The 16279-nt window shown below is 42.6% G+C and overlaps 1 protein-coding gene across 1 annotated transcript in view; it reads right to left on the bottom strand.

Moving 5' to 3' along the window:
• The window catches only part of GABRR3 (gamma-aminobutyric acid type A receptor subunit rho3), an 84792-nt gene that overhangs the window by 48639 nt on the left and 19874 nt on the right, over positions 1 to 16279 (bottom strand). The window contains exons 3-4 of the mRNA XM_040338714.1: positions 12845 to 12912; positions 8952 to 9175 (exon numbers count right to left, since the gene is read on the bottom strand). Coding sequence (XP_040194648.1) covers positions 8952 to 9175; positions 12845 to 12912 — 292 coding nt within the window. The remainder of the gene's footprint in view (positions 1 to 8951; positions 9176 to 12844; positions 12913 to 16279) is intronic.

Here is a 16279-nt window from a genome sequence, read left to right as displayed (position 1 = left end):
TACTCAAACCAGTAGTGGCCGCGCTGAGGAGCAGAGGTGTACGCCTCATCATTTATCTGGACGACCTTCTTATTTTGGCCCGGTCCAGAACACAGGCCTTAGTGCACAGCCAATGGGCGGTTTCTCTACTGGTGGAACTCGGTTTCCTCATCAATTACAAGAAATCCGTTCTGGAACCCTCTCAGGTGATGGAATTCTTGGGGTTTCTAGTGGATACCAAGAAGGCTATATTACTATTGCCAAAGTCGAAATTGGCTTTGATTCGCAAGGAAATCAGGGCCACATTACGCAAAGGTCAAGTTTCCTTACGTATGATTGCTCGCATAGTAGGCCTCTTGTCAGCCTCTATCCAGGCAATATTTCCAGCCCCCTTGCACTATCGAGCGCTACAGAGACTCAAGGCGCTTCATTTACGCCAAGGACTCCGATACGCGGACGAGGTTCAATTGTGCCCCGAAGCCATAGAAGAGTTGCAGTGGTGGCTTCGTCACGCCGTCGCATGGAACGGCAGAACGATCTTCAATTCTTACCCAGACGTGATCCTAGAATCCGACGCGAGCCGCCAAGGCTGGGGTGCACGTTGCGGACAGCTTACCACCGGAGGGAAATGGTCCGCAGAGGAATCGCTCCTTCATATCAATGCCCTAGAACTCCTAGCGGCATACTTTGCTATCAGGAGTTTCCTCCCTCATACTTCCAACAGATGCGTACTTCTCCGCATGGACAATGTGGCAGCGGTCCAGTATGTCAACCGCTTAGGGGGCACGAAGTCCAAAGTGCTGGCGGACATTGCGTCCGAATTTTGGCAGTTTTGTCTTTCGATAAATACCGTCCCGGTGGCGGAATACCTCCCAGGGATATCCAATGCGGTAGCAGACTGGAACTCTCGCTACCTTACGGATTCCAGCGACTGGACGCTGGACCGTTCGGTTTTCCTGACATTGCAATCCCTGTGGGGTCCCTTCCATACAGACCTCTTCGCCTCTCGCCTCAACCGGCAACTACCCCGCTTTTACAGTTGGAGGCCAGATCCGGAAGCGTCAGCAATCGATGCTTTCCGACAAGTTTGGAAACGAGGGACGCACTATGCGTTTCCCCCATTCAACATGATCACCAGAGTCCTTCTTCAAGTGGCGAGCCAGAGGGCGACGCTGGTGTTGATCACCCCATGGTGGCCAACTCAACCTTGGTTTCCTCTTCTCCTAGGGATGTCGATCGACCATCCCCGATTGATTCCACACTCTCCTCATCTTCTATACAACACAACCATGGCTTACCACCCCCTGGTAATGAACGGCAACCTCCTTCTCCTAGCGTGGTTGGTTTCGGGGTCCATGACGCCGATAACTCTATTTCACAATCAGCTAGAGACCTCCTCGCCGTGGCCTGGGCCCCAGGGACTAGATCGGCGTACCGATCTGCCTGGACCATGTGGGTTCGTTGGTGTGATCAACGGCAAATTGATGCCGTTCATGCACCTGTATCAGCAGTAGTGAACTATCTAGCCGACTCTTATGAGGCTGGAAAATCCTATAGTTCACTGAACATTTATAGATCAGCCATTTCGGCTTATCACTGCCCAGTGGACGCCTTGCCTGTAGGTAGACACCCTTTGGTATGTAGGCTTCTCCGGGGAGCGAGGTTCAAACGTCCTCCTCGTCCTAGATACCAGTCCACGTGGGATGTCTCCCTCGTTCTAGAACTTTTTTCCACTTGGGAGGACAATGAGGTCCTCTCTTTGAAGAACCTTTCCATCAAACTCACCACCCTTTTATGCCTGGTCTCCATCAAAAGGGTTTCAGACGTGAAAGCGCTGGACGTCTCCCGACGTCAATTTTCGCCGGAAGGGGTACGGTTCTCCGTGGTTCGTAGAACGAAAACACGGATTCAAACGGTGTTTTATCCCTTCTTTCCTGATCACCCCCACATCTGTGTGGTACGATGCTTGCAACAATATGAGGCGCGGACTGCAGCCCTGCGATCGACCTCGTTTAACCAACTGTTAATCTCCTATGTGAAACCTCACCGTCCGGTATCCTCGGCCACGCTAGCCAGATGGGTGCGAGCAGCCATGGAAATGGCCGGAATCGACACCTCACTCTTTGGAGCCCACTCCTCAAGAGGCGCCATGGCTACCAAGGTGGTCACGTCAGGAGGTTCACTCTCAGATCTTTTACTGGCGGCGGATTGGTCGTCAGAAACGACTTTTCGCCATTACTATTTCCGACCGCTGGACCATGTCTCTACTGCTGTACTGTAGTATTGTATATTTGCATGATATATACTGTGCATAGGTTAGCTTTAAACTTGCAAGATACGAAGCCTCCTGTCTGATATATAATTCGGGATTTTCCTAGCTAGTATGACGGAAAATCTGGATTATATTATGACAGGAGGCAAGTATCTTCCCACCCTACCCATCCCTGTCACGATGTGTTTCTCGTTTCAGGCTATTGAGGAGACGAATCTTCGCCCGAACAGCCGACCTTGCAGCAGTTGAAGTATAATATGATGAGTATTTCCTTTCTGTTCCAGTTGAACATAGTTGTGATTGGCTCAGTTGGCCCGGTTCCAGTTGAATATGGCCCAGTTGGCCCTACTTCCTGCTCCGGATGAAAACTTCTTCGATCACCAGAGAACGACCGCACACCGTCAAGACTACATGTGGTTCCAGATCGCAAGAAAAGAAAGAGGAGGAGGAGACCCAGACAGCCCATTATATAGGGACTATGACCTAAGGGAGGAGACTCCGGGGCTGCTGGGTATTGTAGTTCTACAGAGAAATTTTTCTAATGTTAACAAATGAATATTCTGTTTTTTTCTGCTATGGGCATTAAAAGAAAGATTAATGCAAGATACTTGCCTCCTGTCATAATATAATCCAGATTTTCCGTCATACTAGCTAGGAAAATCCCGAATTAATAAGTGTGGATTGGTGCTTAATTGCTTCCAAATGGCCCAGCATATTTCACCCATATTTCACCCATGATTAAGTCACGTGCCGAGTGATGTAACGTGTGGGGGAAGAGCCTAGTGACGTGATCAACGGACGTTCATCTGTGTGAGGAGATCACTATACTGAGCGGCTTGTAAGGCTATGTTCAAAGGCTGTATCGTGAGTGCATCTGTTTTTTTTGTTGTTGTCCATGCTTAATCTGTGATCCACAGTATTGCATATCTCTTTCCTTTTTTCCTTTTGAGTTATTTCGCCCTGAAGCAGCAAGGCGTTCTCATATGCTGGGCCATTTGGAAGCAATTAAGCACCAGTCCACACTTGATAATCTGAAGTTTCAAGGTGTCTGCCTGTGTTTTGTTTGAAAGCTCAACAACACGTCAGCCTGTGATAGCAAGTGGGTGTGGAACCCTTTTGTATTATAAGTACTACTACTCAGAACTGGACATTTGCTACAGGTTGTTTTTTGCACTTATGGATCATCTCACAATTTATTTGTTTTTTATTGTGGTTTCTTATTGATACCCTCTTGAGTGTGTATATTTGGTATTAAACACATATTGTACACAAATTATCAGCAAAAGTTGATTTCAATGTACAGTATGTAAAGCAGTGTGTAGACTGTTGGTGCTATATAAATACCTGTCATAAATAAAATATTCAATGTCAGTTGCAGAATTCAGCAGTTAAAACAATTCCCAGGTAGTTTTATTCACTCTTTTTACTGCCAACGAATATGCAAAAAAATTAAGTACTGTAAATCTGTCTATCCAGAAAATGATTTTCTTTCAAAACGAAACAAGGGCATCACACCATTTTATAAATGTGTTGCAAATGAAGACTATTAGGAACCAAACAGTTCTCCAACTATACCTACCCCACTCAATACACTGCTTATGCCTGATAACCTTTTAAAACCATTATGCTTCCTAATCCATTTACTAATAGTAAAAAATATTTCCAAAATTATACATCTTTCCTTGTTCACTGATAATATCTCTTAAATAAATTTAATTAATTTTTAAATCATAATGATGGCATTTATCAGCTGGTGGGTGTCTGTTTCTGTGTTAGAGTACCACTGTATTCAGGCTCATGATACTCTCTGTAGATATGAAAGTGTGAGTGCTGTATTTAAAGTGTTAGCATCGACAAATTATTATTATTTTTTATTTTTTATTAAATCTTTAATACATCTACAGTTTCATCTAAAGGCATTTTACCGTTCTAACAAGGATGGTTTGAGAGCTTGCCATGCGTCATTTAATAAATCACACTCTTTAACCCCTTTCATCAATGAATGCATATTACTACTGATGGGTAAGAAAAAAACATCTGGCCCCTTTTTCAGATCTGGTCCGTTGTGGACTACTAATACTTATATAATCTGTCGCTTATTGTGTCCTAACTGACCATCACACCAACATTTTATATACTGTAAGTCATGCATCTATTTCCTTTATTCATACAATACAATTTCCCAACATTCAAGACGTTAAAAAGGATTTAACCTTAATGCATTTTCTGCATTAGGTAGACCTTCCTGTGTCTGTGCCTACACTCACCCCCCCCACCCCTAAACACTTGACCCCAATCTCGATCCAGCGCTGTGTATGTCTGCAGATTCTCCACTCTCTCTCTTCTCACAGGAGACTTGGAAGCAGTGGGAGCCATTGGCTCTTGCTGCTGTCAGTCAAAGCATGTGAGGTGGGACAGGGGCGGAGCCGAGTCATGCTGTGTGTGTGTGTGTCTATAGACACACACAGCCTAAGCCTGCAGGTCTGCCCCCATAAAAAAAGTGGCTTTCTATGGGGGCAGAAACTGCAGAGGAGGAGCCAAGATTACCTGCAGGGGACCCCAGAAGAGGAGATTTGGGTTCTCATTGCACAGAGCAGGTAAGTTTTATATCATGTTTGTTATTTTAATAAAAAAAAAACGCTTTAGAAAACTTTAACTCTAAAACAGCCAAATAACTCATCAAGAAAAAATGCTGTATATACAAAAATACAATATAAATCAAAAGACCATAAGCAAAACCCATATCCATAAAACATTTAAAATAAGTCTCATCAAAATTCTTTATTTACTTCCAACTGGTAAGACAAGAGGTATTCATAGTTCTTTATCTACTAAGCATCATTAAAAATATAAAACCAGGCCTGTTCCTATATTTCTGTTGAATTCATCTTGAAATATAATAATCAATATCCCTTTGTTTAAAACCAAACAAAGAAAACGTGGCTATTATTTTAGCTGCTGTTGGTCAAAGGTCTTTTGAAAGATTAGCAAATTTATCACCTAAGCACTCTTTTGGTTCAGTTAAGTATAATATGTTTGGTATTTAACCACTTGCCCACCAGCTAACGCCGATATACGTCGGCAGAATGACACGGCTGCGCAAAGCAATGTACCTGTACGTTGCTTCGAATTTGCCGCCGTGCGGGCGCGTGCACACACCTGCCGCGTGCTCCATGACCATGCGCACGGGACCCGTGGACTCGATGTCCACCGGTGTCCCCCGATCGTGCCACAGAGCTGCATTTGCCTGTTCTGCCTAGTGACAGGACAGTCATCTACTGCTCCCTGTCATCAGGAGCAGTTATCACTGCCGTGTTACTTGTAGCCCCCCCACAGTTAGAATCACTTCCTAAGGACACACTTAACCCCTTAATAGCCCCCTAGTGTTTAACCCCTACCCTGCCAGTGTCATTTACACAGTAATCAGTGCATTTTTATAGCACTGGTCTCTGTATAAATGACAATGGTCCCAAAATAGTGTGAAAAGTGTCCGATGTGTCAACAATAATGTCGCAGTCACGATAAAAAATCGCTGATCGCCGCCATTACTACAAAAAAAATATAATAATAAAAATTCCATAAAACTATCCCCTATTTTGTAGATGCTATAACTTTTGCGCAAACCAATCAATTTTTTGATTATTATTATTTTTTTTTAGTTGTCATACATACAGAGAAATACACAATTTCATTAATCGATCAATCATATAAGTTCCAACAAATCCATTCAAAGTCCAATTAACAGCATTACTCCTATCTTAAATACATCCAAAAAAAAAAAACAATAACTAGTTATTTGGGATAGTCCCCATTCTATCTTCCATTAGACCTGCTTCTCTTGTATGCCCTGAGAACATAATTTGCTAAGAAGAAAAACCTCTACATATCTATAGAGGCAAAAGGAGAAAGTAAGAAGCCCCATAAGGGAAAGAATTCATAAAGAAAAGAGATAAAATATAAAAACAGGAAAGAAAAAAAAAGAAACACTGATAGGGGAGTGGGAATCGGAGTTGAAGGAAAAATGCATCGAGGTAAAGGTGAGTTTACTATACCATCCTCTCTTTTTCAAGTACTCTGAGGAGCAAAGAGGAAACTCCCTTCCTCCGATAATTTAAATGTATTCCATTGGCCCCAAGTTTCTAAATATGTCTCCTTTCGATTTTGAGCCGATAATAACAAATCCTCCATCCTATTAACCTCTTCAATTAGTGTAACCCATGTAAGAATTGTGGGAGGGCTCGTATCTCTCTCTTATTGCAATTTTTTTTACCAAAAATATGTAGAAGAATACATATCGGCCTAAACTGAGAAAGAAATTTGTTTTTTTTTTATATATTTTCTGGGTATATTTATTATAGCAAAAAGTAAAAAATATTGCTTTTTTTTCAAAATGTTTGCTATTTTTTGTTTATAGCACAAAAAATAAAAAACGCAGAGGTGATCAAATACCACCAAAAGAAAGCATAATTTGTGGGGAAAAAAGGACGTCAATTTTGTTTGGGTGCAACGTCGCGCGACTGCGCAATTGTCAGTTAAAATGACGCAATGCCAAATCGCAAAAAGTGCTCTGGTCAGGAAGGGGGTAAATTCTTCCGTGGTTAAAAAAAATAATATTAAGAATCAATTTAATCTTGCAATCTCATCATCTGGCACAGGGAAGTCTTCCAGCACCAACTTCCTTTGCGACTATGGGATTCCATATGAGTCCATGCCAAAAGCTGCAAAGGATGCTGATTCTGAAAGATGCGAAAAGGTGTCTCACAATCAGGGCCGATCCACCCTATAGGCTCACTATGCAAGCCGCTTAGGGCCCGGCAAAGCTGCGGAGGGCCCCCAAATTAAAAGAGGCCACCGCCTGGTGAGAAATAATTTTCGGCCCCTCACCCCGCTTCTCAACTCGCTGGCTGGCTTTAATGTAAGATGTCATTTCTGACAGCAGAACACCCCCTCGCGCGCCCCCCCCCCACTTCTCAACTTTAATGTGACATGTCATTTTGCTTAGGGCCCCAGGGAGGTCAGGATCGGCACTGCTCACAATAATCATTGTCATTGAGCACACAGAAATCTGTCCCTACTGTGAAAGGGGCCATTGATTGTATGAGCTACCTAGGCCAAGGTACAATCTTCACCCTTGGTTGTATGCATTTTGATTAGTTAAGAGACTGTGCAGACCCGCCTGCTAGTTGTTTCTGGGGAACACATTTCATTTCAACCTCATCCAGTACCTGCTCCCAGTTGCACTTCCCTAGAACCTTTGGAGAAGATTCTCACACCATTTTAGCTTAGGGTGACCAGACCTCCCCGGTTTCCGGGGACAGTCTCTGGCCAAGTCTGTCCCCGGTTTTGTCCCCGGATTTGATTTGAACAGGGGCTGCAGTGATCCTGCATTTCTGGGTATTGGAGCCAATCATCGGCTCCGGCGGACTTGATGTCCATCGGTACACAGGCAGAACGGTGGTCTGGCTATGTAAACAAGGCAGCTTGCCGTTCTGTCATTATGCAAAGCAGGTACAGGGATCTATGCCTTCCCTTAGTAAAAGCATCTCCCCCACAGTAAGAAAACACTTGTTAGGCACACATTTAACCCTTTGATTGCCCTAGATGTTATCCCCTTCCCAACAAGTGTCCTTACTACAGTGAAAGTGCATATTTTTAGCACTTATCACTGTGTTAGTGTCACTGGTTCCCACAAAGTGTCACTTTGTGTCCGATTTGTCCGCCATAATATCGCAGTCTAGCAATGAGACGCTGATTGCCGCCAAAAAAAAATGGCCCCGGATTTAATTTAAAAAATCTGGTCACCTTATTTTAGCTGTCTCCCCTAAATTCAAAGCAGTAACAACTGTATTCTAAGACCTCTTTCACATTGAGGCGTGGAGCCGCGGTGACGGTATAGCCGCGCTATTTATAGCACAGCTATACCGTCGTATTTACCGCGATATTCGGGCGGTGAGGTTTTAACCCCCGCTAGCGGCCGAAAAAGGGTTAATACTGCCCGCAATGGGTTTCAATGGGAAGGCGCGGAATAGGAGCGGTGAACACACCGCTCCTATACCGCAGTAAAGATGCGGCTAGCAGGACTTTTGGAGCGCCTTCGGGCTTTCATATTGAAGCCTGCAGGGCATGATTTTTCATGCGGTATAGCAGCACTATTTTTAGCGCTGTACCGCATTAAAAACGCCTCAATGTGAAAGGGGCCTAAGACCCTCCTTATTCACTAAAGTGCCTTTCCTGTCATGGAAAGAAAGCCCACCAACCTGAAATAAAATCTTATTTCCTCATTTCCTTCTACTTTCTTCCGTTAGTCATATCTCATGGTTCTTGACTGGTTGGGCCACATCTAAAAATCCAATACATTTTTCATAGCCACAGGCTAGTGCAATGTCTAAACATTTTAGCTTCTATCCCCATCTGCTTATCACTCAATATATTTCAAATCTATGTGGTAAGATTCCAAACTTTATCGTAGTACTTTGTAATAATTTCAGCCATTTCTCTTTATAAAGGACAAGAACAGCTGTTTGTTATTTTTATGGTCTCCCAGCTCCCATAGAGTACATTCTATTTGCATGTATGTGCTCAGAGCATATGGATGGAAAAGATAGCCGGTCTATAAACTGGAAAAAACATACATGCGCTCATTTCCATAATGACAAATGTTAATCAGTCACTCAGCATGAAGTAAGACAAGTCTTCTTACCTTAGGCTGAATAGCACATTGCCATCTGGATATACACGCAGCATAATGTTTTCCATCGTGGTATCATGTATAAATGATCGCTTGGAATGGACAAAAAACACATCTGGCACCCAAATCTTTTTGATTAGTCTTCCATCAAACGTCATGCTTCTGTTGTTGGTACTCTGGAAAGACAACCTTTCATCTTTCCAGTAATGTCTGAGGTATAAGGTCATTGTAAAATCCTTCAAAGGCCAGCAGAAATAGAACAGAAAATATGATTACTTTACACAAATAACAGCTGCATGAATTTCTATATTTTATAACAATACTGTTATTAAGAAAAAAAGATCTTTTGGGTGGTGTACCACCATAATAGAGTCTTTGGGGCAGATCCACAGAGATCTGCACCCGCGCAGCGTATCAGAGATACGCTACACCGCCGTAGCTTACCTGGCTTTAGTTCGAATCCAGGAAGATTTCGCGCCGTAAGTTACGGCGGCGTAGTCTATCTCTGGCGGCGGAATTCAAATCGGCGATTTGGGGGGGCGTGTTTCATTTAAATGAAGCGCGTCCCCGCGCCGAATGAACTGCGCATGCGCCGTCCCGAAATTTTCCGCCGTGCATTGCGCTAAATGACGTCGCAAGGACGTCATTTTTTTTAACATAGACGTGAATTACGTCCATCCCGATTCACGGACGACTTACCAAAAAAATACAAAAATTCAAATGAAACGCGGGAACGACGGCCATACTTAACATGGCAAGTCTAACTATACGCGATGAAATACCAGCTTTAACTATACGCCGGAAAAAGCCGACTAGAGACGACGTAAAGGAATGGGCCGGCCGCTCGTACGATTCGTGGATCGTCGGAAATAGCTAATTTGCATACCCGACGCGGAAAACGACGTGAACGCCACCCAGCGGACGCCAAAGTATTGCATCTTAGATCCGAAGGCGTACAAAGACGTACACCTGTCGGATCTAACCCAGATGCCGTCGTATCTTGTTTTGAGGATTCAAAACAACGATACGACGCAGGAAATTTGAAAGTACGCCGCTCTGTGGATCTGCCCCTTTATATACTGCCATACACATGAGGTAGGTGATGGTTGGAGTATATCATTCAAGATGTGATTGTTGTTACATATACCCCTCATTGAGGCAGGTGTCAACCTTAGGGACATACAGTAAAACCTTGGTTTGAGAGTAACTTGGTTTGAGAGCGTTTTGCAAGACAAGCAAAGTGTTTTAATAATTTTTGCCTTGATATACAAGCGATGTCTTGATATAAGAGTAGCGTCATGTCACAACTGAGTATAAAAAAGAAAAAAGAGAGGAGCCTCTAAGTGTAGCAATATGGTTACATTTAATGAAGGTACCACATTTAGCAATTTATTGCTACACTTAGAGGTGCCTCTCTTCTCTTTTATACCCTTTAAAAATAACGCTTTGATATACAAGTGCTTTGGATTACAAGCATGTTTCTGGAACAAATTATGCTTGCAAACCAAGGTTTTACTGTAACTGGAAGTGTGAAAATGCCACAGTAAAGACATTTGTAAGCTATCAATAAGTGGTGTAACATGCATCGGTTGCCTCATTTACAACTTTTTAAAACCATCTTTTTACTGCTCTGTGGAAAATGTGCACATTGCTGTTCTTAAAGCGGGGGTTCACCCAAAAATAAATTTTTAACATTACATTCAGCCGAGTTGTCCTAATGACAATCGGCAGTTTTTTTTTTTCGTACATACCATATTTTACCGCTGCTTCAGGGTATGTCTTCTGCGGGACTGGGCGTTCCTATCTGATTGACAGGCTTCCGACCGTCGCATACTGCGCGTCACGAGTTGCCAAAAGAAGCCTAACGTCGGTGCGGCTCTATACGGCGCCTGCGCACCGACGTTCGGCTTCTTTCGGCAACTCGTGACGCGTAGTATGCGACGTTCGGAAGCCTGTCAATCAGATAGGAACGCCCAGTCCCGCAAAAGACATACCCGGAAGCGGCGGTGAAAATACGGTATGTACGAAAAAAAAAAAAAAACAGCCGATTGTCATTAGGACAACTCGGCTGAATGTAATGTTAAAACATTTTTTTTTGGGTGAACCTCCACTTTAAGAACTGTTCCTCGCCCTTTCGGTGTAGGTAGATTGCTGAGACTTGGGCTAAGGATTCCCCTTTAGCCTATGCTGATTCATTTGTTTGCCCATTTCATTTGTCTACTCTTCTTTTTCTTAGGGACACTGGTAAATTCCAGTACACAGGGGCTGAATATTGGTCCCTGTCAGGGCTGGGCTTAGCCCTCCCTTCTCGGATTGCCAGCACTGATAATTGCCAGCACTCATAGTTCCATAGTGCTTCACCTAGTGATAATTTTCTGCTCATCAGTCAGCCCCTTCTGGCTATTTAAACTGCCTGGTTCATTTTTCCCATTCCTTTGCCTTGATCAACATATCTGAAGATTCTCTGCCATGTTCATGTTAAAGACTTGCCTGGCTGATGTCCCGTCTGGTTCCTGATCCTGTTTCCTGTCTCCGACTACGCTGATCTCTGACTTCCACTAAAAATAGGGGTGCTTTACCGCCGATGCCTCAGTGTGAAAGCGGCCTAAGGAAACCACCAACCAAGTCCTCCACGAATCCACAGCCAACTGGGACCAGTAACTTATAGGCTGGATTAACTTGGCAAGTGAGCAGGTTAGTACCTGTTCAAGAGCATGTGGTTGGGCATCTATCACTACCACACAACTACAAACATCTGGAAGCACAGACAACTCCCATTCTCATGACCTAGAGAGTAAAACTTGGTGGAGTTCTGAACACACCAAAACTTTACCTAGGCACCGACTATGTACTTCACAATGCTATAAAGTTTTGAAGTGTAGCATAGAGCTCTCCTCACTATGCTATGCAGTGTGTGACTTCGCTATCCACTACCTGCTGGAGGTGAGAAATGCTGTGTAAATTTGGTACTTTGAACAGCAGTAGTGAAGAGACAGCTGCAGATAAACAAGTACAGCGTATATATCTGTTTGATTTCAGTGTATCGCCTGAGGCTAGGTACTTCAATAGGTATATGTAAGAGTTTACAACCACTTTATTAGATGGTGACCTGGTGTCTATCTCCACTTCACTGACACAACACTAAACATTATAAGGCCCCATGCACACGAGCCGCTGCTAAACACGTGTTCAGAGGCATTTGGACAGCTTTTTCAACTGCCCCTGAACACATTCAATGTTATCCTATGTGTCCATGCACACAGTCACGTTTTTCTGCGTTTTTCGGCAGTTGCGTTTATGCTAGTTTATGCTCGTTTTTTCAGAAGCAAAAAAATGGGTTCACCCGCGTTTAGCTGCGTTTGCGTTTATAAGCGTTTTTAAAGGTACCCTTTTTTTACAGCAGAAAATAAGGAAATAAGGAAATATCATTTAAAAAGCTTAAAAAAATAATTTAAAATTGTTTATATATATGTATATATATATTTCTGATGTGTGTGTGTATATATATATATATATATATATATATGCTCTCTCTGCTGCTGCTGCTGCTCTCTGATGAAAATGGCAGAAATAGTTAAAAATATATGCTTTCCGAGCTTTGGGAGGGTCTACAATGTATGTGGTATAAACGCTGATAGACACAAACGCGGTAAAACGCAGCGAAATTCGTGGCAAAAACGGGCGTTTTAAACGCCGTTTTTTGCTGCTGAAAACGTGTGTTTAGATGTGTTTGCATTTGCTTCTCGTGTGCATGGGGCCTAAGACAAGCACGTTGTTTTCTTGAAGTTATAGTAACATAAAAAAAATACATAAGCAAGCAGTAAGATTTTCAATGTAAAGAAGAAAATCATTCTTTCTAAGCCAATGTTTACGACATTTAGGTTAAAAAAAATGACATAACTTACCATATCAACTTCTGAAATGCTGTCTATACTTTCTATCTGCACATCAATGCCAACGGGAATAGCTGAGCCTTCAAGACAAAACATTTTCAGTTACATAAAGACGAACATTATATCTACTGTATTACATCTGCAGGTTTTATGCGCCTTACTAAATTAATTTGGTACATTCGAATAAAAGCTACATAACAGTTATCTGATACAATTTGAAAGAATTTCATTTTGTGCGATTGTACCTTTGTGGTACATCAAGCATTTTGGATGATCTTAGGATTCTAGTTTTGCATAGATAGTGAATAACAATCATTAATGTCCTGGGAGACTTTAAAGTTTAGAATGTGTATCTGACTATGCAATGCTAATTGCAACACATCCTAATGAATGTATTTTGCTATATTAGAGGAGAACTCCAGGGTAGGAGGTGATGGAACAGATCATTATCTAATACGCGTTTTATCTTACTTTTTTGTATGTTGTTCAGTGATAAAGCATTAGGTATCACATATTATCTGGTACATGGCTCTAATGCCGCGTACAAACGGTCGTTTTTCGGCATGAAAAAAAAAAAGAAATTTTTTAAAATGTCATTTAAAATGATCGTGTGTGGGCTTCACATCGTTTTTCGGCTTCTGAAAAACAACAAAAAAAAAATTCGAACATGCTGCATTTTTCGTGTTGTACAAAATGATCGAAGTTTTAAACCCGTGCATGCCCAGAAGCAAGTTATGAGACGGGAGCGCTCGTTCAGGTAAAACTACCATTCATAATGGAGTAAGCACATTCATCACGCTGTAACAGACAAAAAAGCGCAAATCGTCTTTTACTAACACGGAATCAGCTAAAAGCAGCCCAAAGGTGAATAGAACTTCCCCTTTAGAGTGCTGTCGTACGTGTTGTATGTCACCGCGCTTTGTTCATCATTTTTCAAAAACGATGGTGTGTGGGCAACGTCATTTTTAATGATGAAGTTGGAAAAACTTAGTTTATTGGACATGCTGAAAAATGACATTTTTTTTCATGCTGAAAAACGACCGTGTGTACGTGGCATAATACCTGCCAGGTAAACCCCTTCCTGACATTGTGATGAATTACGTTTTAGACATTATAAGGCTGCCAGCAGACATGACAAGGTGGTGAGATGTGCGACGCGTTCTGACCTCCCTCCATAAACTTGCAAGGTCAGCTCTGCTGCTTAGGAAATGTATGTCAATAGAGAGGGGAGGGAGGAGGAGGAAATAATCTCTGGGAGATGTACAATAGCAATTGGGAACGTTGTTCTCAACATTTTGATATGTTTTCACAACTACAACAGCTTTCAGCATCAGAGAGCGAAATTGACATGAGATTGTAGCCCAGTTTGAGCTATTTACATTCATAGGTAACTTAAAGGGGATCTTTGGGAACCATTTGTGAAAAAGACATGTGTTTTATTTGTGTCCTGGCTGTCCTATCCCTGATATGACTCTTATGCCGCGTGCACACGACCGTTTTTATTGTCATGGAAAAAAACTAAGTTTTTCTCGACGTGATTCTTGTCAAGCCTGCCTTGCCTACACACGATCGTGAAAAAAAAATGCTTGCACAAAGCACAGTGACGTACAACACGTACAACGGCACTATAAAGGGGCAGTTCCATTCGGATGGCGCCACCCTATGGGCTGCTTTTGTGTTAGTAAAAGTTTGGTGAGAGACGATTTGCGCTTTTCACTCTTCGTGCTTTTCAGTCTGTTACAGCGTGACGAATGTGCTATCTCCATTACAAACGCTGGTTTTACCAGAACGAGTGCTCCCATCTCATAACTTGCTTCTGAACATGCACTGTTTTTTTCCCGTCGTTAAAGCCTACACTGACCGTTTTTAATGACGTGAAAAACAACGAGAAAAAATAGAGCATGTTCTAAATTTTTAATGCCCATTTTTCACATCGAGAAAATTGCTCTGGAGACTACACACGATCGTTTTTAATGACCAATTTAAAAAATGGCATTTTCCTCGTCATAAAAAACGGTCGTGTGTACGCGGTATTAGAACATTTCAGAGAGACAGCAATGGTACCATTAGCTTAATGCCTCCAGTACATGGCAGTCACTTTTTTAATAGAATTAGCGATGAATGATAATCACATAAACTATTCACAAAATACCTGATATGTAATCTGTCAAGGACACATTGCCTTATCTCTGGCTGTTCTTTAGGCTAAGGTGACCAGATTTTTAAAATGAAATCCAGGGACATATTTAGTAGGCCCCCTGGCTTTGGTAAATGTGCATGTTTGTGCCTACGGAGAGGGGGAGAAGAGGAAATTGCTGGATCTTAGCCCCCATAAATGGAGGGTTTGGTCAAATATTTGCTTATGTCTGTGGGTGATAGTTACAAAAAACAGTTAACATTCCCGGCATGCAGGAAGTGCTAGCTGTCACATTTGCTTGTGCTCTCAACCAAACTGTCAAACCATCCAATGGCTGGTTTTATAACGGATCACATGTACAGCATCATGGCAGCTGCAGATTAAACAGAGGCTAAGATGTCCGCTTCCATGGCTGAAAACGATAGGAGGGTTTTCTTCCACTTTAAGAACAGAGCTGGCTCCAAGCAATAACTAAACTAAGTCAGTGAATTGGTAATAATGTTCAGGAAACACTGCAACAAGTGGGAATATCAGTTTAACTAAACTCCATTTTTTTGTAATCCGTTGTACACTTGATATGGCAATATTAGGTATTTTTAATTATCTGGGAGCCATTATTGTTATCTGACTGAGAGGCCAAATTTACATTGATCTTCGCTGCCACTTCCAGCTTCTGAATGGGTGGTGTGAAATCTGCCAATGGCGAGCCCCCACCCCTAGAACCAATGAAGAGGGGGTGGCCGTGGTTTCCATATGTGAGTTAGCCTCAGTCTTCTGTAAGGAGAATTCCCTGCCTTTGATGTTAAAGGTGCCATCCCACCTCTCTCAGATAACTACAATCTGTACAATCTGTCAAGCAAATATTGTTATTTGACTGATGCTATAGCCTAAAGCCTGGTACACATGGGCTGAATGTCGCGCAGCATTGGGAGGTTCAATAGGAAGCAGCCGACATTGGGTCAGTGTGTATGGCAGCCGGTCCAGCTGACCAGAGTGTTCTGGAGGGGGGTCCCCCTCTCAGAACACAATAGCACAGCAGGGGAGGTTACTGTACTAACATTATATTGTTAATACAGCAGCTCCGACCTCATCTGTCAGTTTTGTTTACGTTCAACCCGCTGGGCTTGAAAGAAAAAGACCTAGTAATATATACGAGGCTTAAAGTGAAAGTCCATGCAAAAACTAAAATCCCTATATCTATAGCCAATAACATTCTAACACCAACCTCTCGCCTTGAAAATAAAAAATCAGTATACATACCTTTTCTGCAGGCGATCCAACCTGATCTCCCGTGGCAGAAGCTCTGATCC

Source organism: Rana temporaria, chromosome 2 (assembly GCF_905171775.1).
Source record: "Rana temporaria chromosome 2, aRanTem1.1, whole genome shotgun sequence".
NCBI lineage: Eukaryota > Metazoa > Chordata > Amphibia > Anura > Ranidae > Rana > Rana temporaria.
Note: the sequence above shows the minus strand (reverse complement) of the source record. Positions and strands in the feature narration are given on the sequence as shown.